Source organism: Gymnoscopelus microlampas, assembly GCF_963454915.1.
Source record: "Gymnoscopelus microlampas genome assembly, chromosome: 16".
Lineage (NCBI taxonomy): Eukaryota > Metazoa > Chordata > Actinopteri > Myctophiformes > Myctophidae > Gymnoscopelus > Gymnoscopelus microlampas.
In genome coordinates this window covers 5,908,401-5,930,634 of record NC_139953.1, presented here as the reverse complement: position 1 = coordinate 5,930,634, position 22,234 = coordinate 5,908,401, and the positions used below count along the sequence as shown (strand labels likewise).

General features: G+C 40.9%; 3 protein-coding genes across 8 annotated transcripts in view; 1 reads left to right on the top strand and 2 right to left on the bottom strand.

Moving 5' to 3' along the window:
- The window catches only part of hddc2 (HD domain containing 2), a gene marked incomplete at its 5' end in the record, with an annotated part of 69,248 nt that overhangs the window by 15,511 nt on the left and 31,503 nt on the right, over positions 1–22,234 (bottom strand). Inside the window, 4 exons of one of the 5 annotated variants that reach the window (XM_084081582.1) lie at positions 11,621–13,763; positions 15,499–15,554; positions 15,855–15,993; positions 16,626–16,704. In XM_084081582.1, the coding sequence (XP_083937708.1) occupies positions 11,866–13,476 (1,611 nt within the window). In that variant the 3' untranslated portion in view covers positions 11,621–11,865. Of the gene's footprint in view, positions 1–11,620; positions 13,764–15,498; positions 15,555–15,854; positions 15,994–16,625 lie in introns of those variants that run through there. The other 4 variants (XM_084081583.1, XM_084081584.1, XM_084081585.1 and 1 more) reach the window with 4 other exon arrangements.
- On the top strand, positions 7–7,275 carry LOC311063784 (OX-2 membrane glycoprotein-like; the record flags this gene model as incomplete). Its single annotated transcript, XM_084083384.1, has 5 exons — positions 7–30; positions 4,396–4,731; positions 6,304–6,603; positions 7,029–7,067; positions 7,235–7,275. The coding sequence occupies exons 2-5, from the start codon at positions 4,407–4,409 to the stop codon at positions 7,273–7,275; spliced, it is 705 nt and encodes a 234-aa protein (XP_083939510.1). The 5' UTR covers positions 7–30; positions 4,396–4,406.
- Positions 11,450–21,289, bottom strand: LOC311062506 (E3 ubiquitin-protein ligase TRIM35-like; the record flags this gene model as incomplete). Of its 2 annotated transcripts, XR_014602505.1 has the most annotated exons (2): positions 11,450–11,602; positions 19,720–21,289. XR_014602505.1 is itself a non-coding variant. In XM_084081595.1 (1 exon), the coding sequence occupies one exon, from the start codon at positions 21,287–21,289 to the stop codon at positions 19,832–19,834; it is 1,458 nt and encodes a 485-aa protein (XP_083937721.1). In that variant the 3' UTR covers positions 18,508–19,831. The 2 variants fall into 2 exon arrangements, 1 of the variants encoding a protein (XP_083937721.1); XM_084081595.1 differs by lacking the exon at positions 11,450–11,602 and having other exon boundaries at positions 18,508–21,289.

Sequence of the window (22,234 nt, the reverse complement as noted above, 5' to 3'; positions counted from 1 at the left end):
CGGCGACCTCGGAACGGTCGGACCCACCAGGTATTTTTGGCCACCAGAACCTACTAGGGCATGTTTGACGTTTCGGGGGTGCTGAGAATAGGGTGATGGCGATGATTTATGATTCTGTCCCTATCGGGACGTAACTCGGAACGGCGCTGAGTCGGCTGAAGCAGATTTCGCCACGTTCGGCACAGAGACTTGCTCGCCATGTAGGTGTGAGGGCCGAACCTCTAGTATTGATAACGTCTCTTAAATGAGTGTATTCATCCAAATTAAAGGTCATTCAGCATAATTTGAGTAGCAAAGAAAATATAATAATCTGCATAATAATAATAATAAATATAGCTGCAAGCAGCGATAATACAGGGCCAGACATGGAAACTAGAGAGACACAGAGAGAGAGAGAGAGAGAGAGAGAGAGAGAGAGAGAGAGATGGATACTGGAGAGAGAGAGAGACATGGATACTGGAGAGAGAGAGAGAGAGAGAGAGAGAGAGAGAGAGAGATGGAAACTGGAGAGAGAGAGAGAGAGAGAGAGAGAGAGAGAGAGAGAGAGAGAGATAGAAACGGAATAGATGAGAGAGAGAGAGAGAGAGAGACATGGAAACAGAATAGATTGATGAGAGAGAGAGAGAGAGAGAGAGAGCGCCATGGAAACGGAATAGATTGAAGAGAGACATGGAAACGGAATAGATTGATGAGAGAGAGAGATGAAAACAGAATGGATTGATTGGACATCTCAACCTATTGCCATTAACAGGAATCGAACTCTCAACCTTCGGACTAATAGGCTGCAACACTACCTATAGTGCTATAGTTTTGTCCAGGCTGATGTTGTCTGTTGAAGATCATAAACTCTTGCCGTCATGAACCAAGCCAACACTAAGATCACTCGTTCACAAACCATTTACCAATAGAGAAATTGTATGTCTCCTCGCAACCGAAAACAGTGAAAGCAGCCGATCTACAAGCTCAGAAACACGTTGCTATCTGAAAGGTTTTGAGATTGTAGATCGGCTATTTTCAGAATGAAGTATGTCATACGTTGAAAAACGTACTCTCAAATATGCATTTCAGGTTATCTTTACCATTTGCACATGTATTCATTGATACAGTCATGTTGTTTGCAATTCAACTTAAATGAAGTCTGCAAGTGAGGCTTGAACTGACGACCTTGAGATTATGAGGCACTCATTTAAGGGAGACACCATTGGACCAACAGACAAGGAACTGTGAGAAAGGAGATCACACAGATGATACAGTTTCACGCAAATAGCTGAAAAATCCTGGGTTTAAGTGTTTTTCAAACTGCTCAAAATTGCGGACAATCTAAGGGCGGAGCTTACTGGTCAAAGCGATAGATGTGTTCCTCATGAGTCAAGGCACAAGTGTAAGCAAGTTTCACAACTTTCGGCCAAACGAGGCATGACTTTTGCCTGTTTAAAGTTTGCATTTTCAAAAAATTGCTATAGCGCCCCCCTTTGGCCAATTGGAGTGAGATTGGTTTCAGTGATATTTGGAATGACTCTCTACATTACTGCAACGTTTCAAAGAAATGTGAGTCTTGCATGTATGTGTTAGGGGCAGATGAATAATTTTCATAAAACTGCAATAGTTAAAATCTATGGAATCCTGGGATTTTGGAGCAATCTGCACGAAACGTTTAACACTTGAACTTTGGACCTCTGCCGACATAATGATGGGAGCGGATTTTCCATAAGTGAAAAAATGCAGAAGTTAGGAGCCAATGGCTGTTTTTCATATAATTCAAAATGGTGGGCGATCTAAAGGTCAGAGGTCAAAAGTCAGACCACAAAAGTTGTCGGGCATGAAGAGACGCATGTATGTATCGAAGTTTCATGGTTGTAGGTCAAACAGGGCATGAGTTGTACCTGTTCAAAGTTGGCACTTTCAATTGAGTGCTATAGCGCCACCCTTTGACGAATGAGTGTGAGAATTATTTCTTGGTAGTTTTTCATGAGCATCTACCATATGGCCGAGTTTCGTAAAAAGCGACAGCACGGTTCAGCCAGAACTGCGAAAAGTGGCAGAAGAAGAAGAAGAAGAAGTGACAGAATATAGCTGCAAGCAGCGATAATACGGGGCCAGTGAGAGAGAGAGAGAGAGAGAGAGAGAGAGAGAGAGAGAGAGAGAGAGAGAGAGAGAGAGAAAGAGAGAGAGAGAGAGAGAGAGAGATGAAAACAATGGATTTGTTGGACATCTCAACCTATTGCCATTAACAGGAATCGAACTCTCAACCTTCGGACTAATAGGCTGCAACACTACCTATAGTGCTATAGCTTTGTCCAGGCTGATGTTGTCTGTTGAAGATCATAAACTCTTGCCTTCTGTCATGAACCAAGCCAACACTAAGATCACTCGTTCACAAACCATTTACCAATAGAGAAATTGTATGTGTCCTCGCAAACCGAAAACAGTGAAAGCAGCCGATCTACAAGCTCAGAAACAAGTTGCTATCTGAAAAGTTTTGAGATTGTAGATCGGCTATTTTCAGAATGAAGTATGTCATACATTGAAAAAACGTACTCTCAAATATGCATTTCAGGTTATCTTTACCATTTGCACATGTATTCATTGATACAGTCATGTTGTTTGCAATTCAACTTGAATGAAGTCTGCATCAAGTGAGGCTTGAACTGGCGGCCTTGAGATTGTGAGGCACTCATTTAAGGGAGACGCCATTGGACCAACAGACTAGGAACTGTGAAAAAGGAGATCACACAGATGATACAGTTTCACACAAATAGCTGAAAAATCCTGGGTTTAAGTGTTTTTCAAACTGCTCAAAATTGCGGACAATCTAAGGGCGGAGCTTACTGGTCAAAGCGATACATGTGTTCCTCATGAGTCAAGGCACAAGTGTAAGCAAGTTTCACGACTTTCGGCCAAACGAGGCATGACTTTTGCCTGTTTAAAGTTTGCATTTTCAAAAAATTGCTATAGCGCCCCCCTTTGGCCAATTGGAGTGAGATTGGTTTCAGTGATATTTGGAATGACTCTCTACATTACTGCAACGTTTCAAAGAAATGTGAGTCTTGCATGTATGTGTTAGGGGCAGATGAATAATTTTCATAAAACTGCAATAGTTAAAATCTATGGAATCCTGGGATTTTGGAGCAATCTGCACGAGGTGTTCACTCTCCATTCCGACATCTCACCACTCCGACTAGTGGCTTCCGCGTGCGGTTAGGGTTAGGGTTAGGGTTAGGTATAGGGTTCGTCAACGTCGGAAAGGCGACATGTCGGAATGGAGAAATGCACCCTCTGCACGAAACGTTTAACACTTGAACTTTGGACCTCTGCCGGCATAATGATGGGAGCGGATTTTCCATAAGTGAAAAAATGCAGAAGTTAGGAGCCAATGGCTGTTTTTCATATAATTCAAAATGGTGGGCGATCTAAAGGTCAGAGGTCAAAAGTCAGACCACAAAAGTTGTCAGGCATGAAGAGACGCATGTGTGTATCGAAGTTTCATGGTTGTACGTCAAACAGGGCATGAGTTGTACCTGTTCAAAGTTGGCACTTTCAATTGAGTGCTATAGCGCCACCCTTTGACGAATGAGTGTGAGAATTATTTCTTGGTAGTTTTTCATGAGCATCTACCATATGGCCGAGTTTCGTAAAAAGCGTATGCACAGTTCAGCCAGAACTGCCAAAAGTGGCAGAAGAAGAAGAAATGGAATAATGCCAATGACAAAACGGGTCCATGCTGGAAGCCTGGCCACGTAAAAAGAAAGCCCAACCCCCACCATCAAAGAATAGAGCCCAGTTCTCCCAAGTGCCCAGTTCTCCAGTCCACAACAGGTGTCAACTCCCCGTCAGAATTTCACTCCCCTTCACAGTTCCGCCAGTCGATGGCGCCAGATCATCTATTTTCAAGGGCTGTCAATGAACGACAACTCATTTGAAGGCTACTATGTTGATAATGGTAGGCGACCAATAATGTAGGCCTACTCGTATACCTATATAGTTCTCAACATAGGGACCAGGGACCCCCCGAGGTGCTTGAGGGGGTTCCAGGGGGTCCCCCACTAATTGATTGATTCACCATTATTACATGTGCAAGTTAAATACAACTAGAGAAAGTACAAGAATGTCTATTTTCAGTAGAGTTTCACTGTTTAGACAGCGAAGGAATTCTGGACCAAATAACAGACCATAATACCATATTTGGTTTTAAATGGTCATGTCTAACAATAAACATGTTCATAGATTGGTCTCCCAAAGATTAAAAAAAGAATAAAAACAAAAACAAAAACATAAAAATATATATTTTTTATTGTATGGAATTTGCCTCTTCTATTGGAAAATGAGTGCGCACAAAGTACTGATATAGTAAATTAAAGATCATTCATAACTTTTTGTATAACTTTCCACCTATAGTTCTATCAAACATGATCCAAACGGAGGATGTAAGGGCCATGGTGGGAGAGGAGGCCCATTTCACCTGCCAACTCACGCAACCCAAGAACGTTCTTCAGGTTACATGGCAGAAAATAATACCAGGAGGAACGGAGGATGTTGGCAGCTGTAACAAACGCTTTGGCACAAAGATCAACCCTCCCTTTCAGGGTTTAGTGGATTTTGAAGACACAGGACTGCATAATACTGCCATAGTGGTGAGGAATGTGACCAAAGCAGACGAATGCTGTTACAGATGTTTGTTTAATGCCTACCCTGAAGGAGCCATCTACAGGAAAACCTGCCTCACTGTTTACGGTAAGAAATGGCCCTCTGTGTGTGTGTGTGTGTGTGTGTGTGTGTGTGTGTGTGTGTGTGTGTGTGTGTGTGTGTGCGCGCGCGCGTGCGCGCGCGCGTGTGCGTGCGACCGTGCGTGTTCTACTTTTATGATGTCCTGAATACAAAGGGGTTAGGGATTGGTGATTGAATATCTCTGCTGTCGGCCAGAAACCCCCAATGTCCAAAAATATATTTTTTTTGTAATGTTTTTAAAACAATTCAATACTGCCATCCAAGTTGGTATATTATCATCACTTTACTCAAATCCAGCTCAAGTGGAGTTAGGAGGTTTTTGACCATTGAATGTGGAGATAGTTGTTTTGTCCATCATCAATTGATTGATTGATTGATTGATTGATTGACTGAATGATTGATTGATTGATTGATTGATTGATTGATTGATTGATTGAATACTGTATGTATAAGTTTGCAGAATAAAAAGCACATGGCAGTACAGTTCAAGTACAAGGTCAACCAAATAGGATTGGAAAAAAAACAAGAAAGCCACTGGCTTGTTTCAATAGGGCTTCTTTTGTATTCAATTAGTACTTGAGTAAAAGTATAAAAGTATTGGCATCAAAATGTACTTAAAGTACTAAAAGTTAAAGTACTCATTGTGCAGAATGTCCCATTACAAGTTTTCTAATGTATGAAAAAAAAGTATAAATAGCAGCAGCATTAAAAACAGCATTTAAAAAACAATTCATGTGTCACAGTTCAGTTCTTAGTGCAGTTCACGGGTAATTCTCACAGATCACTAGATCACTAATGCGATGATCATCATAGTTCAAGGTCAAGAGTTCACAGCTTCTGGGTAGAAGCTATGCATGTGTGTCATCTTTTAAAATTCATTAAATTCATCCCGTGGATGATACACATGATTGTTTGTTTTGTTACAGCTATAGATGCGTCATGCGTATTGAATACAGTAGGCCAATAAGTCAAATAGGCCGAAAATTATTAAAACAACATTCAGTCTGTTTAGACTAGAGTCTAAACAAGCATCAAGCACTGTTTTTGCAATGACGTCTTCCTTCTTCCTTCTTCCAGGAATGGTTTGTTTCCTTGCCAATACCGCCGTTTCGTTTCTGTTTCATCTGCTATTTTCAAATATTTTAGTACTTTTACTTTTGGTACTTTAAGTACATTTTGATGCCAATACTTTTGTACTTTTACTCAAGTAAATTTTGAATTCTGGACTTTAACTCGTAACAGAATATTTCTATATTGTAGTATTGGTACTTTTACTTAAGTAAAGAATTTGAGTACCTTTTCCACCACTGGAAGTCAGATGAAAAAGTGGAAAAGTTAGTTGGTTTGACCGACAGTTTGAGGATCCAATGGAGTTAGGAGGTTTAGTCAGAAGCGCTTTTTAATACTTTTCTTTGGTTCGATATTTGTAAAACCTACACACAGACGTAAAGGGTGTTCAATAGCACTGATAAGAAAATAAAGGATTAGGAGGTTTGCGCCCGATATACAGGGAGGCCTATGGAGTGTCCTCATAAGTATACTACAATTTGTCAAAATGATTTGTGGTTGGTTTTGCAGAGCAACCCGAGCCCATTTTACACGTCACAAAACCCAACGGCACAGAGCTGACGGTTGTGTCCTGCACGGCCCAGGCCATGTCCCACCCCGCTCCCATGGTGACCCTGGAGGTCCCCAGACACGTGGGGTCTTCAAACTACAGCACCGTCCATACGGCCAACTCCAACGGTACCATCACGGTAACCAGCAATGTCACACTGGAGAGGCTGTGCAGCAACGGCACGCAGGTCCGCTGTGTGCTGCGTCTCCACTCGGGCGTTGTAAAGGAGGCGTCCACGGTCATTTATTCTGATAAGCACGGTGAGAGATCGTTTCATACTTTCATTTTCCATCATTTTTCTATTGTTCATTCCATTTTCCAATATTTTAATAAAAAGACTATTCAGATACAAGGTGGTAAAACAAGAACCTTCCACAACCTGTAACTGTCCAGGCCTCGTGGAATATGTCACACGGCACTATGGGTCGCTATTAGTTCTTTAAGTCGAAAAGGGCTATTTGACTGAAGGTTTAGTATCAGAATGAGCATCAGTTTCATTGGCACATCATGGCATTTACCGGTGTAAATCAGTGGGTGAAATTATTTCAGAAAATTGAGAAAAAGGGGGGGGGGGGGGGGCAGAGATAGGGAGAGTAACATACAAATAAAAATAGGTGATGGATTGTTGGATTTGTGGATATATGATCTTTGTTACTAACTTCTCTATGATGCGTTCTTTTCCCAGATGTGTGTGATAAATCTGAAGCGTGGCAGAGTGGTCTCAGTAAGTTCTTGTTCATCAGTGTGCCTGTTTTAATCCTGAGTGTTTCACTGTAAGACACACAGTCACATTTGTCATCTTTTCCACACACTTCTAGTGGTTGGTTGTGTTGCTGCTGTCATTGGTGTTGGTGTGATAATCCTCGCATTTGGATTATTCGTTGTCTTCAGACTTCAACGACAAGGAAAGATCAGGTAACAATCTGTTATAAACGTCGTTGAGTTGCAGCTCAGCTGAACCTGAGATGATCTCTGAACATAAATTAGATGGATGACTTTCTAACTGATTTGTTGGGTTTTGTTTTTTTACTTCTCCTTTAGGTCGTACAATGACCCTGAAATCCAAACAACTTTCCATAAGTAAGACACAGTTGAACACCAGAAACCACTCTGTCTGTCTATTGGTCTATGATTTAGTATTTTTTGGATACAATAATAGTTAAGTTTTGAACTACTTTAACTTGAATGCCCCCCCCCCACCCCCCTTCTAGGAAAAAGGAGCCATTAGTCCCACAAGATCAGATTGAACAGTGTTCTCCACCGAAGAATAAGCCTATTGAATACCCAAACACCTGATAGTTGACAGGTAGGTGAATAAGAATACACTTTGTGAATTCTAATTGGAAGTATATATGGTCTGTTTTCGTCTGTCTCCTTCTCACTCTGCCTGTGTTCTCTCTTTCTTTATGTCTGTTTGAGTTTAAACGACTTTATTCATTGTGCTCTCTTTCTTCCAAGGGGCTTTTGAGAGGTGTTATTGTGAGCCTGAGAGACAAGTCGATGGAGAGAAACTGCTGCTCATCTCATAGTGTAATGGTGGAAACTGTAACCCCAAACAGCTTCCATTTAGAGTGCTAGTTGACCATTTTAATTATGTTGTACATTATTCATTTTATTGTAAGTCTCACTGGATAACAATGGCTGCTAAAAGAAGATACATTTCACGGATCTTCACTTATATTAGAACATGTCACATGTGCACTATTCATTATATTTGATTAAATGTATGTTATATTTTAATTTTATGTTTTTAGAGAACCACACCTATTATCTATGTTTGATTTGCACTTTTCTTTTAATCATTCACAGAATCACAGATGTTTATAATCTAGGAGCCTAGTAATAACCATGCACACAGCACTTTCAAGCACCTGTTTACTATTATTAATGCTGCTACAATGTCTGAACAACAACAAAATAATGTGACTCTTGATGTACACTAGAATAGAACACTAGAATACCTTGAACCTTCATTGGAGGGCATTTTTTTTGTTTTAACAACTTAAACCTTCTATTCTTAGTCAAACAGACCTGAGTTACATACTGTACTTGGGCTCACAATGTGTCACAACACATTGTGAGCTTGTAGATCTGCAATTTGTCGATTGCAGATCTACAAGTTCTATTACTGATTGTAATTATCAACTCACCAATATTACAGCTGTACGCACAGCTTGGGTTATCCTCCTAGTCTCTGTCAAGACTTTGTTTCACAAAAATCCTCCGTTATGTTATGAGTAGCCTCGATCTCCAAGCTTTTATTTTTTATTTTTATGTAATGAGCAACTTTCTGTCAGTAAACTCAGTGCAGCCATCATCTTTCTATGCGTTCCAGTTGGGAAGCGCTCGTAAATCACACGTCCAGTGTACCACCCGTTTCGAAATTGCACATAAGACGAACATTGAGTGATGTAAAATGAGTGCTTCTAAACTCGAACACGAGAAAAATCATGGCTGCTCAGTTTGACAGAAATGTCGAGGTGGACTTTTTTCATACAAAGACTACACAGACAAAAAAGGATATGCATTTAAGTCAATGGGCTACTTGCAACTTAATTGCACATAGTATCAAAGTTAATTGCTTGCATCTAGGGCCCTAACCCTAACCCTACTATAGAGTGTTACAGTGACTAACATTGATGTGCAGACAATGACAAGGGAAAAATAAATATTATTTTTGAAAATCAGTTTATTGGAATTACTTATGTCTCAATGTCTTTCTCACTTGAACTGGTAACAGAGGAACACAATACAACTGAGGATTCACTTAAAGAAACATAAATGATCATCATCAGTAAGAGACCACCAGTTTGATATCCATAGAGAACCCAAGTCTGTTATCACTGCCGCTAGCGGCCGCAATCTCCCTGGGTTACGGAATTATTCTTTGAAATTATTCCATTGAAAATACCATATAAGGTATCAATAGCATCGGGGCATATAAGAACTAGTGGGTTCCTAATATAATAAACAAATGAGCCCGGCGATTTTGCTCCTATGGATATGGATATGAAGCATCAACAGTGACAGTGAAAATGTTCTAATTTATACAAAGAATAATTTTCTACAAACACAGACGTCATCAAATGTAACTCAATATCATAAACGACACAGTCACATACCCGACAGAATCACCAGGCTGATTTTGTTTATTTTTGGACCACAACAGCTCTTATATGACACGATGACGCAATGGTATCTTCAATAGAAATTATAAATCACACCCAGTGTGAAGTGGGCGGTGTGGTCACAGTGGTCATCACAGTGGGCGATTCACTTTAAAAAAAATCACACCCAGTGTGAAGTGGGCGGTGTGTGGTCATCACAACATGACTCACTTAGAAAAAAGGATAAATGACTTTTTTTAAAGTCCATACTGCTATTCATAGGGCTGCACATGTGTCATGTGTTTCGCTAGCCAATCACAGTCCTGAATTTGCAAAGTCAGCCAATCACATTACAGTTAGTGGTGATGACACTAGCTGTAATGTGATTGGCTGACTTTGCAAAAGTATCGATTTGCATTAACAATGGAAGGGTTAGGGGGTATACAAATCTTTTGGTCTGTGTCCAAAACTCACTTATAGGGGGCGGCTACACCGCCCCAAAAAACATAAATGTGTTTTTTTGTAAGTGCACAGTCCTATTTATAGGACTGCCATGTGTCATGTGTTTCACTAGCCAATCACGGTCCTGAATAGAGTCAACCAGTGTACAATGGTGGCCAATCACGGTGCAGGGTTAGGGGGGTACAATGGTGGCCAATCACAGCACAGGGTTGGGGGGGTGCAATGGGTGGGGGTCCAAACCTCACATATAGGGGTGGTTGCACCGCCCAAAAATGCTTCAGCAACCCAGCGGATAACTGAGTGACGTCAGGACTTCCATACTCTATATATGGTCACAGACCACCATTTGATACATTTCTGGGTCTGGGCACCCTCTCTACACTGTAAAATCCACAGTGTTTACCAATGAAACCAAATGGACCCGTTCCATTTGTACACTCTCAGTAACAGAGCCATAAGTCAATTTAGACCCCTGGTGGTCCGTGGTCCCTGGACCAGACGTTGAGAAACGTTAGAAATTGATCTAAACACCAACAGTAGAGAACAATCATTAATATCCATCAAGAAAGTAGCAAAAATAATGAAACGGCAAAATATGTAGCACCAAAGTGGAAGAAATAAAAGGTGTATGGACAAATGATCAACACCAAGTGGATTTCACACTGAGTTGACAGTATACAGAGATAAAAATAAACTGCATTCATGACGTCACGCAGGAGTAGGACGAGCCTTTGTCTTACTCCTCCTGCCCAACACTCTCTGCTGACACCGACCGGTGCCGTGGCTACCGCCCCATCCTGTAAGAGTATGTGCAGTGACTAGTATCAACCTCCCTGACCGACCTACCTTACTTTAAGCCCTATTTTATACTTTGCCCTACAACAGTGTCACACAAAAATAGCCAATCTAAAGGCTCACGTGTCACAGAGCAACACATTGCGAGCTTGTAGATCTGCTATTTTTTAAAGTCGATGAATTCATTAAAATAAGATTTTTATTGTCAATGAAATAGTTTGTTACACCCCTAACCCAGTGCAACACTCCCCTCTTTCACCAAATGTAACCATCACTAACCATTATTAGCAGCATTATAATAAGCAAATACTGTTATTGATCAACAATTGATAAGACACTAGATACGACTATAACAATTTATTATTGACTACTTGCCGATTATTCATACTTTTCGTTTTTTTCTTAAATTGTTTTTATTAGATTTTGACACTTGCTTTGGCAATGTAAACGTATGTTTTCTCATGTCAATAAAGCTCCTTTGAATTGGACTTAATGGCACTGCATGAACGATTGGGCTAGGTGGTTTAGAGCACTTTGTTTGGACCTACTTGTATCCCATACCTGAATGTGCTTACAGTAGATATTCTAATCTGTACAATCAATCAATCAATCAATCAATCAATCAACTTTATTTAGCAGACACAAGGTCCAATAAAAACAAGACACATAAAAACATATAAAAGTACAAAAATAAAACACAGTACAAAGTCATAAAACGTATGTTGTGTACAGATAGGTGGTAAAAGGATATCAGCCCCTCGGCCTAAACCGTCACACAAAATATCCACTTACAATCCACTGAGTTGTACATGTCAAATTGACTATATAGAAAGTGTTGTCAGACATACATACACAACTAGATCATTAAAATGTGTTCCGAAATTCAAGTTCTATACTGAAAAAACGTGTTTAACATTTGATGTGACAGCCATCTTGAAAAATGCCCCAATTTTGGCTAACAGCTTTTCTGGAAAAAGTAGGCCATAAGCATTATGCATTATTCATGCCAAGTTTGGTGCTTTTATCACAAAGTGAACGACTTCTCTAATTGGCTGCACGTGTTCACGGATCGGGTGCATTTCGCCTTTCCGACATGTCGCCTTTCCGACGTTAACGAACCCTATACCTAACCCTAACCCTAACCGCACGCGGAAGCCACTAGTCGGAGTGGCGAGATGTCGGAATGGAAGGAGCACCCCTCACGGATCGAGTTACACGGATCTTCCCGGGTAACATTTTCAGAGGGAAAGAATGAGTGCAAATGTATGGAAAGAGTGTGTCAGTGAAAGTGTGTGTGAAGGTGTGCATGTGTGTGTTAGTATCAGGATCAGAGAATGACAGCTTTCCTTTATTCCAGTCCAGCTGGACTCTGATCTTCTGAGGTTTCTGCTTCACTGAGAGATCAGTGACTGGTGAGGACTCGGAGCATGCTGTGTATTTACCTTCATTGAACCCTATTCTCCAGAATTTACCCAGTCCACTTCCCTTCCTCGGAAAAGACTCTGCTAACACACCCAGCATCCAGTTACTATTGTCTCCAACCTCAACATCCCAGCTGTGACTGTGAGTCCCGGAGTTAAAGCCCTCCGAACCTAGGACTAAGGGAAAGATGTCAAACCTCTCTGGGTTGTCAGGAAGCTGCTGTCTTCCTCCCCATCTCACACTGGTCAGATCATCAGACAGGATGAGTCTTGGATGGGCAGTGCTGGGGTCCAGAATGACAGGCGTGTAGGAGACAATGTCCTTCATCTTGTCCCAGACTCTGAAGGTCAGGTTGCCCAGATGTTTGACCATGTCTATCCCTGAGACCAGCTGTGGGTCCTGCAGTGTGAGTAGTGTGTCGTTGTGCTCCTCCTCTTCTTTGACGTTGTTAAAAAGGGTGTCGTTGTGCTCCTCCTCTTGTTTGACGTTGTTAAAAAGGGTTAATATGTCTCTGTTCAGACCCTCAATCTTCTCCTTCATCATCTGACTCTTCTGCTGCTGCTCCTTCCTCAGTGCAGTGATGCGGGCCTCCTCTTCCTCTTGTAGAAACTGATGCATCTTCTTAAACTGGTCTTTAATCTGCCTCTCTATGTGTCGGGTCTGAGCCTTAATGTGTTCTGCTGTTTGGTCACAGGTTGCTTTAACTTTATTAAAGACCTCCAGTTTCTCCTGTAAAGGCTTCGGGGATTTCTGGACTTCCTCCTTGATGGGTCTGAAATTGTGGTTGGTGTGGTTTTCTGAATGAACACAAACTGGCTGTTGACACTTTTCAACAGCCGGTGTGGGTCCCCGCCAGCCGCCCTCATCCGCCCCGGGAGCCACCGTCCCTGGGTACGGAGGTGGACCGGGGACCCCCGGGCGTCCCTGGCTCCAGAGGCTCGACCCGGCCTGTCCGCCAGTCGGGTCAAGCCTTACGAGGCAGAGACCCCCGGGGGGGAGGGGCAGGGCCTCTACCCGGTAGAAGAGTTTGAGTTTCTCAGCATTTACACTGCAGAGATCCTCAGACCCTGAGAAAGTTCTCTGACGTTTTGAAGTGCTCTGATGTCTCTCTTGTATTAAGGCCTCACACAGGTTCTTCAGAACCAGGTTACAGGGTGGATTACCTGTTGTTGTTGAATGTATTTTCTTACAAACAGGACATTGCTTTATTCTCTCGTCTCTCCACCAATTCTGCAGACATTCTTTACAGAAGCTGTGTCTACATGACAGGAGAACAGGATCTTTAAAAATGTCATCACACACAGGACAGGAAAAAGCTTCTACTGGAAGAGACGACGTGGAAGCCATTTAGTGTGAGTGAAGCTACAAACACTCTGCTCAATACAGGAAGTCAGTCAGTGGTGGTAACACTTCCTCTAGAATGTTCCCTGAAGTTTACTTTCACTGTGAATCCTGGTTCTTGTTTCATTCAGAGTCAGCAGCAGGTTCCAGTGGTCTGGGTCAGTATTCCCTCCTGTAGATATGGAAAGACAGTCTGTCCTCCTCACTGGAAGTTGTGGGTTTGATCTGAACGTCAATCTTATCGTCTCAGATGAGTCTGGCAGGGAGCGGAGCTTTGACACACCACCACAGACCTGTTTCAAGTACACACACGCACGCACGCGCACGCACGCACACGCACACGCACACACACACACACACACACACACACACACACAGACAGACAGACAGACACAAATGAACCTTTAATCTAATACAAACAACGTATGCACCACACATATTGAATTGGTTGAATGAGATGTATCATTCAACAATGCTGTCAGTGCAATAACTGAAAAGCTTCTCTCTATGTTTTTTGCCTGTAGGCATATTATCATATTGTTCTACAGAACACCATTGCTGAGGTAAAAAAAAGAGGTAAAAAGTGGTTTGAGATGAATTGAATGAGGACACTAGAAAGCTGCTATCTGATATGCATTAGAGTTGTATTGATCATCAAGGGGAAAAGTGTCCCTTGCATTAAAACCATGCTAGCATGCTAAATATTAGGGGTGTAACGATACATTTTAACAGCGATACGATACGCATCACGATTAGGGGTGTGCCGAAAACGTATCGCGACATATCGCGGGACGATATATCGGCACACCCCTAATCACGATACATGGTTGACGATGCGATACATGGACGATATTGGTTCATTCATGGCGATACGATACGATTCAATGATTTAAAATCCATACAGTCACTATTTAGCAAACAAATTTAATCTGTGTGAATCATGTGGATAGTGCAGGTTTTTTAAAGGGTCTACACCATGAATTTTAACTTTTTCTTAATTTTTGTGTGTTTTTGGTCTCCCCCACCTCTCTTCTGTTCCAACAAATACCCGACTTCGAGCATGCAGGCTTTCATAGGCTATCTGTGGTTTTTATGTAAATTGGTCTGAAAACAGTCCGTCAGATTTGTTCCCCCACCCTACGTCACGTCTGGGAACAATTCCTCCCGTTTTTCAGTTCTAACCACAAAAAAATAAAATATATATATATTTTTTTTAATTTTTCCTTTTTTTTTTTTTTTTTTTTTTCCACACAGAACCAGGACATAACATGCATACAAACTGGCTCAATAGCGCCCCGTGCCAAACAGGACAATGTGGCATTGCAGGTGAAAGTGCTTTATAAGCCAGAGAGAAGTTAGTTGGAATTAGTATATCTGAGGCTTGATTTAGGCTCAAACCTTTTGAAAAACGTTTGAGGGACATAAACAATATGATATCAAATATTATTATTATTTTTTAAATTCATGGTGTAGCTCCTTTAAGGGGAAAATGAATTATTATGGATATAAATAGGTAAACACAGTGATTCTCTGGCAAATATATGGACATTGTATTTGAACACATATGGACAAAGCCGCACCTTGACATGAACACAGAGATTACACACATTTATTGATAAACCAAGTGTGGCGATATGGAATGGAAAAGTAATTAAACCCCTCTTTCTCTTTGTTCTTCTTAAAATTGCTAAATACAACACACATGAACTTAGTATCAATAAAATGTATTATTTGCATTGCAAAACGATTCGATACGATTATTTGCATTGCAAAACGATTCGATACAAAGTCAAACAACACGATATTTAGCTGTTATCGAGCTGCATATCGATATAGTAGTTATAAAAACGATTTTTCGATGCAGTTACTATATCGTTACACCTCTACTAACTATCCACTGTCCTGCATCAGGAATGGACACAGATGGTGTCACTCGAAGAAAAAAAAAGAAGACAATATTTCATTTCATGGTAAGGTGTTTGCTTGTACATCTGTTGTATTTGTCAAGTGAGGAGAGTAAATACCAACCTCTGTGTTTACTGCCTCTCAACGTCTGATTCCTTAACGGTTCCCTTTAACGATTCCTATATTTGGAAACAAGATAAAAATAAATCAGCCTTCATTAAAAATAAATTATAAACAAATTGAAACCGTACATACAGTATTGCATACATATTATAGTGGTTCTCAAAGTGAGGTCCAGGGACTCTCTGGGTTACTTGAGGGTGTTCCAAAATGGACCCTTACATGTCTGTACTCTGTAACTCTGAAAGTGTACAAATGGACCTGGAAGGGTCCTTTTGGTTCCATGTGTAAACTCTAAAGTTATAGTGGGGCCTTGAAATTAAAAAGTGAGAGAACCAGCGGACGTGAAGTCCACATACCAGCTCTGACAGTGTGAAACGGTTCTAAATGTGATGGAACTGACTCCGGTTCCTCAATGTTGGGTCTGGGTTCCTCTGGTTCCAGATCCAACCCTAGTCTCAGGGGGTCAGGTAAGGTTCAGCTGTGTTGAACAGGATTCTAAATCAAACAGAGATAAAAGAAAATAACTCAGTTCTTCTCTGAACTCTAATACTTGAATCCTTGTTTCTGATAGGCTGGAAGGTGTGCATTAAAGGAATATACTTCAACCAAAAAAAAACTATAATAATCCAATAATTGAGTACTTGCTTGATTCCGTATTTAGATATTTGATATTCATTACATCAGACTTCCTATACAAACCCATTGTAACTTCAAACTTCATTTTAACCATAATAGATTCATCAAACATACCTGTCCTTGGTTCTGGTGACTGATACTGTGCTAATAAGTGAGGGGGCGTGTTTTTTAATCCTTTTTTTTTTTGTTCAATGATGAACCAGAAAATGTCATTAAAGCTTTGTAACCAGAAGAGTTTCTTTATCTGTTTCCCTGACTCTCAGACACAAGGACAATAAGTTGACTGTTATTTCCCCCAAAGCCATAATACCTTCCACCAAAGGATGACATTTCATAAGTTTGGATGTATAACAAGTGTCCAAACACACACACACACACACACACACACACACACAAACGCACACACACACACACGCACGCACGCACGCATGCATGCACGCACAAAGTATATTCTATCAATACATATTAGTGTAATAAGTGTCAAGTCTTACTTTAAGTTGTCCTATAAGTTTCATAAACTGCAGCATGTTCTTCATGTTGGATGTGTTGTTGTTGCTGCAGGACGCCGCCAATTTACGACGTGATGACGCAACAGAGGCACGCACGCCACGCAGCAGACGTTGATTACGTCAATCACAAGCTAGGAAGCCAATCAGAAGCATGCGGGGGCGGGGCAGTTGGAACCAGTGTTGCCATGTCGACTTATTATAAGTGACTTTGGGCTTATTTTTCTGTAAAGTTGCTTGTTTCTGAAGATCACTCGCTTATTCTGGCTTGCTTCCACATTTTCTTATTTAAACCAGTGGTTCTCAAATATTTTTCATGAAAATGTTTTGTGCCAGGATTTTGTGTTGTTAAAATGTTTCAAAACATGTTCTAAATATTCCACATTTTATTGCAAGAGTTTGAAAATAGCAGATCTACAAGCTCACGACGCGTTGCATAGGTTTAAAGTGCTCATGTGGCTTCTTTTGGGCTTGTTTTCCTATATATGGTTGCTTGTTTCTCTCACAAGATATGGCAACACTGGTTGGAACGAGCAGGGGATTTCCCCAGGGATTTTCTAACTAACTGGAACAGGGGACAGTTTTACTGTTCCAGTATAACTGTTTCAGTATTTATTTTGTATTTCCCATCAGTGGTGATCGTGGAAGAAGTGGGGTACTCTCTTTCTTTTTTTTTTACTTATTAAATTAGTAGCAATACCACAATGTAAAATACCAAGTAAAAGGCCTGTATTCCAAGTATTAAGTACAAAAGTATTGGTATCAAATCTAAATGTACCGTTGTTTAATACAATCAGATAGGATTTTTCCGTTTCATGAATGGGCTGTCAATGGAGTAACTAGTACATTTAGTCTGTACTTAAGTACAATTTTGAGGTACTTTGACTTTACTGGAGTATTTCCAATTGTCTATACTTTGACTTCTACTCCACTACATCTCAGAGGCAAATGTTTTACTTTTACTCCACTACAATTATTTTAAAACTTTAGTTACTAGTTACTTTTCAGATATAAATGATAAATTATTCCATTATAAAACATACATTAACCACTTTAGCCCTGTTTTATACATAGGCTATTTGAAAATAGCCGATCTACAAGCTCACAACGCGTCGCATCGCAACGCGTTGTGAGCTTGTAGATCTGCTATTTTCAAACATTTTAGTGCTTTTACTTTTGGTACTTTAAGTACATTTTGATACCAATACTTTTACTCAAGTACATTTTGAATTCCTGGACTTTTACTTGTAAAGGAGTACTTTTACATTGCAGTATTGATACTTTTACTAAGTAAAACATTTGAGTAATTTTTCCACCACTTCAGCTAGGGCCCTAGTAGAGTGTTACAGTGAATAACATTGATGTGCAGACAATGACAAGGGAGAAATAAATGTTATTTTTGAAAATCAGTTTATTAGAATTACTTATACTTCATTGTAAGTTTGTTTTTTTCAGAGCACAAAGCTTGACACTTAAAGTTTGAAAGTAACTCTAACAAAAAAGTAAAGATGAAAGAATACGTAATGTTCCACTTTAAAGACTCAATTTCAACTGGTAACAGAGGAACAAGGTAAAACAGAGGATTCACTTAAAGAAACATAAATGACCATCATCAGTAAGAGACCACCAGTTTGATTTTCCATAGAGAACCCAAGTCTTCACTGCCACTAGAGGCCACTATCTCCCTGGGTAATTTTTTTCCATTTAAAATGCCATAAGGTCTCAATATCATCGTGGCATATAAGAACTGTGTTCCCAAAATAATTTACGAATGAGCCTGGCAATTTTTTCTCCTATGGATATGGACATGAAGCATCAACCGTCGGTGAAAAAGTACTTATTTATCCAAATAATAATTTTCTCCAAACACAGACGTTATCAAATGTAACTCAATATCATAAACGATACTCATACCTGACAGAATCACCAGGCTGATTAGTTTATTTTTGGAACAGTTCTTATATGACGCGATGCGAAGATGACCCAATGGTATTTTCAATAGAAAAAATACTTCCGTGACCCAGGGGATAACTGAGTGACGTCAGGACTTCCATACTCTATATATGGCCACAGACCACCATTTGATACATTTCTGGGTCTGGGCACCCTCTCTACACTGTCAAACCCACCGTATTTACAAATTTGTACACTCTCAGTAACAATTTAGACCCCTGGTGGTCCCTGGACCAGACATCTAAACACCAACAGTAGAGAACCATCATTAATATCCATCAAGAAAGTAGCAAAATTAATGAAACGGCAATGCAAAAACATGTAGCACCAAAGTGGAGGAAATAATGACAGAGATGGAAAAATCACGCAGTACAGAACTGTACATCACAGTGAAAGAAAATATTTATGTATGATTATACGTCTGCCTTTTAATATTTTTCACCCCAATTTAATCGTTATGCCAATTAATTCCTCCCCACACACACGTGTGTGTGTTGTCTATGAGTTGTATCCTACTGGCTCACCTAGGAGCTTGTAGATCTGCTATTTTTGAAAGTCGATTAATTTATTAAAATACGATTTTTATTATCAATTAAATAGTTTGTTACACCCCTAACCCAGTGCAACACTCCCGTCTTTCATCAAATGTAACCATCACTAACCATTATTAGCAGCATTATAATAAGCAAATACTGTTATTGATCAACAATTGATAAGACAATAGATACGATTATAACAATTTATTATTGACAACTTGTCGATTGCCGAGTACTTTCCGTTTTTATTATATTTTGAAACTAGCTTTGGCAATGTAAACGTATGTTTTCTCATGCCAATAAAGCTCCTTTGAATTGAATTGGACTGGATGAACGATCAAGCTAGGTGTTGAGCACTTTATTTGGACCTAGTTGTATCCCATACCTGAATGTGCTTACAGTAGATATACTAATCTGTACAGATAGGTGGTAAAAGGATATCAGCCCCTCGGCCTAAACCGTCACACAAAATGTCCATTTATAATCCACTGAATTGTGCAGCTCAAATTGACTATATAGAAAGTGTTGTCAGACATACATACACAACTACCGGTAGATCATTAAAATATGTTCCGAAATTCAATTTCTACACTGAAAAAAACGTGTTTAACATTTGATGCGACAGCCATCTTGAAAAATGCCACAATTTTTAGGTGGCTAACAGCTTTTCTGAAAAGGTAGGCCATAAGCATTATGCATTATTCATGCCAAGTTTGGTGCTTTTATCACAAAATGAACGACTTCTCTAATTGGCTGCATGTGTTCCGGAGTTACACGGATCTTCCCAGGTAACATTTTCAGAGGGAAATTATGAGTGCAAATGTATGGAAAGAGTGTGTCAGTGAAAGTGTATGTGAAGGTGTGTATGTGTGTGTTAGTATCAGCATCAGAGAATGACAGCTTTCCTTTATTCCAGTCCAGCTGGACTCTGATCTTCTGAGGTTTCTGCTTCACTTTGACTTTAGTGACTGACATTGGTGAGGACTCGGAGCATGCTGTGTATTTACCTTCATAGAACCCTATTCTCCAGAATTTACCCAGTCCACTTCCCTTCCTCGGAAAAGACTCTTCTAAAACGCCCAGCATCCAGTTACTATTGTCTACAACCTCAACATCCCAGCTGTGAGTCCCTGAGTTAAAGCCCTCAGAACCCAGGACAAAGGGAAAGATGTCAAACCTCTCTGGGTTGTCAGGTAGCTGCTGTCTTCCTCCCCATGTCACACTGGTCAGATCATCAGACAGGATGAGTCTTGGATGGGCAGTGTTGGGGTCCAGAATGACAGGAGTGTAGGAGACAATGTCCTTCATCTTGTCCCAGACTCTGAAGGTCAGGTTGCCCAGGTGTTTGACCATGTCTATCCCTGAGGCTGAGACCAGCTGTGGGTCCTGCAGTGTGAGTAGTGTGTCGTTGTGCTCCTCCTCTATGATAGAGTAGTCTGAGTAGTAGACTATGGCTTTGATGTTGTTTGAAAGGGTTAATATGTCTCTGTTCAGACCCTCTATCTTCTCCTTCATCATCTGACTCTTCAGCTGCTCCTCCTCCCTCAGTGCAGTGATGCTGGCCTCCTCTTCCTCTTGTAGAAACTGATGCATCTTCTTAAACTGGTCTTTAATCTGCCCCTCTGTGTGCCAGAACTGGGCCTGAATGTGCTTTGCCGTTTGGTCACAGGTTGCTTTAACTTTAACAAAGACCTTCAGTTTCTCCTGTAAAGCCTTCAGTGACTTCTGGGCTTCCTCCAGAGCAGCTTCATCAATGGGTCTGAAACTGTGGTTGGTGTGGTTGAATGCGTGGTCTGAATGAACACACACAACACACACTGGCTGTTGACATTCCTGACATAAGAGTTTGAGTTTCCCAGAATGCAGACTGCAGAGATCCTCAGATCCTGAAGAAGTTCTCTGACGTTTTGAAGCACTCTGATGTCTCTCCTGTATTAAGGCCTCACACAGGTTCTTCAGAACCAGGTTACAGGGTGGATTACCTGTTGAATGTATTTTCTTACAAACTGGACATTCATTTATTCCCTTCTCTCTCCACCTATTCTGAAGACATTCTTTACAGAAGCTGTGTCTACATGACAGGAGAACAGGATCTTTAAAGATGTCATGACACACAGGACAGGAAAAAGCTTCTTCTGGAAGAGACGACGTGGAAGCCATTTAGTGTTAGTGAAGCTACAAACACTCTGCTCAATACAGGAAGTCAGTCAGTGGTGGTAACACTTCCTCTAGAATGTTCCCTGAAGTTTACTTTCACTGTGAATCCTAGTTCTTGTTAAAGTCCATTCAGCTGACAGAGTCAGCAGCAGGTTCCAGTGGTCTGGGTCAGTATTCCCTCCGGTAGCTGTGTGAAGACAGTCTGTCCTCCTCACTGGAAGTTGTGGGTTTGATCTGAAGGTCAATGTTATTGTCTCAGATGAGTCTGGCAGCCAGGGAGCGGAGCTTTGACACACCACCACAGACCTGTTTCAAGTACACAGACAGACAGACACACACACACACACACATTTACCTTTAATCTAATACAAACAACGTATGCACCACACATATTGAATTGGTTGAATGAGATGTATCATTCAACAATGCTGTCAACGCAATAACTGAAAAGCTTCTCTGTATGTTTTTTGCCAGTAGGCATATTATCATATTGTTCTACAGAACACCATTGCTGAGGTAAAAAAAAAAGGGAAAAAGTGGTTTGATATTAAGTGAATGAGGACACTAGAAAGCTAGCCTGGTAAAGCCCCTCCCTCCGGAAAATCTCATTTCCATTTGATTTCAGGAAGGAGTCTGGCATGAGGGCTTATTTGGCTTTTTGTCGTCGTCCACCAAGTGGACGAGCCGCGTGACTCCATAGTCTAAACCAGTTGTGCATGATTGGCCAATACGCTTGTGCAAGGACGCGCTGTGATTGGCCAGTAGCCACTTTGAGTGACAGTTGGGGCAAACGCTCTCACCAAAACATTATTTACTATTCTGTCCCTATCGGTACATAACTCGAACGGCGCTGAGTCGACTAGCAGACCATTGGCCGGTCGACGCGGGCACTCGCGCCTGGAGGCGCTCGGGCGCGTCTCCTCGGCCTCAAGGTCTGCTGAGTCGGCG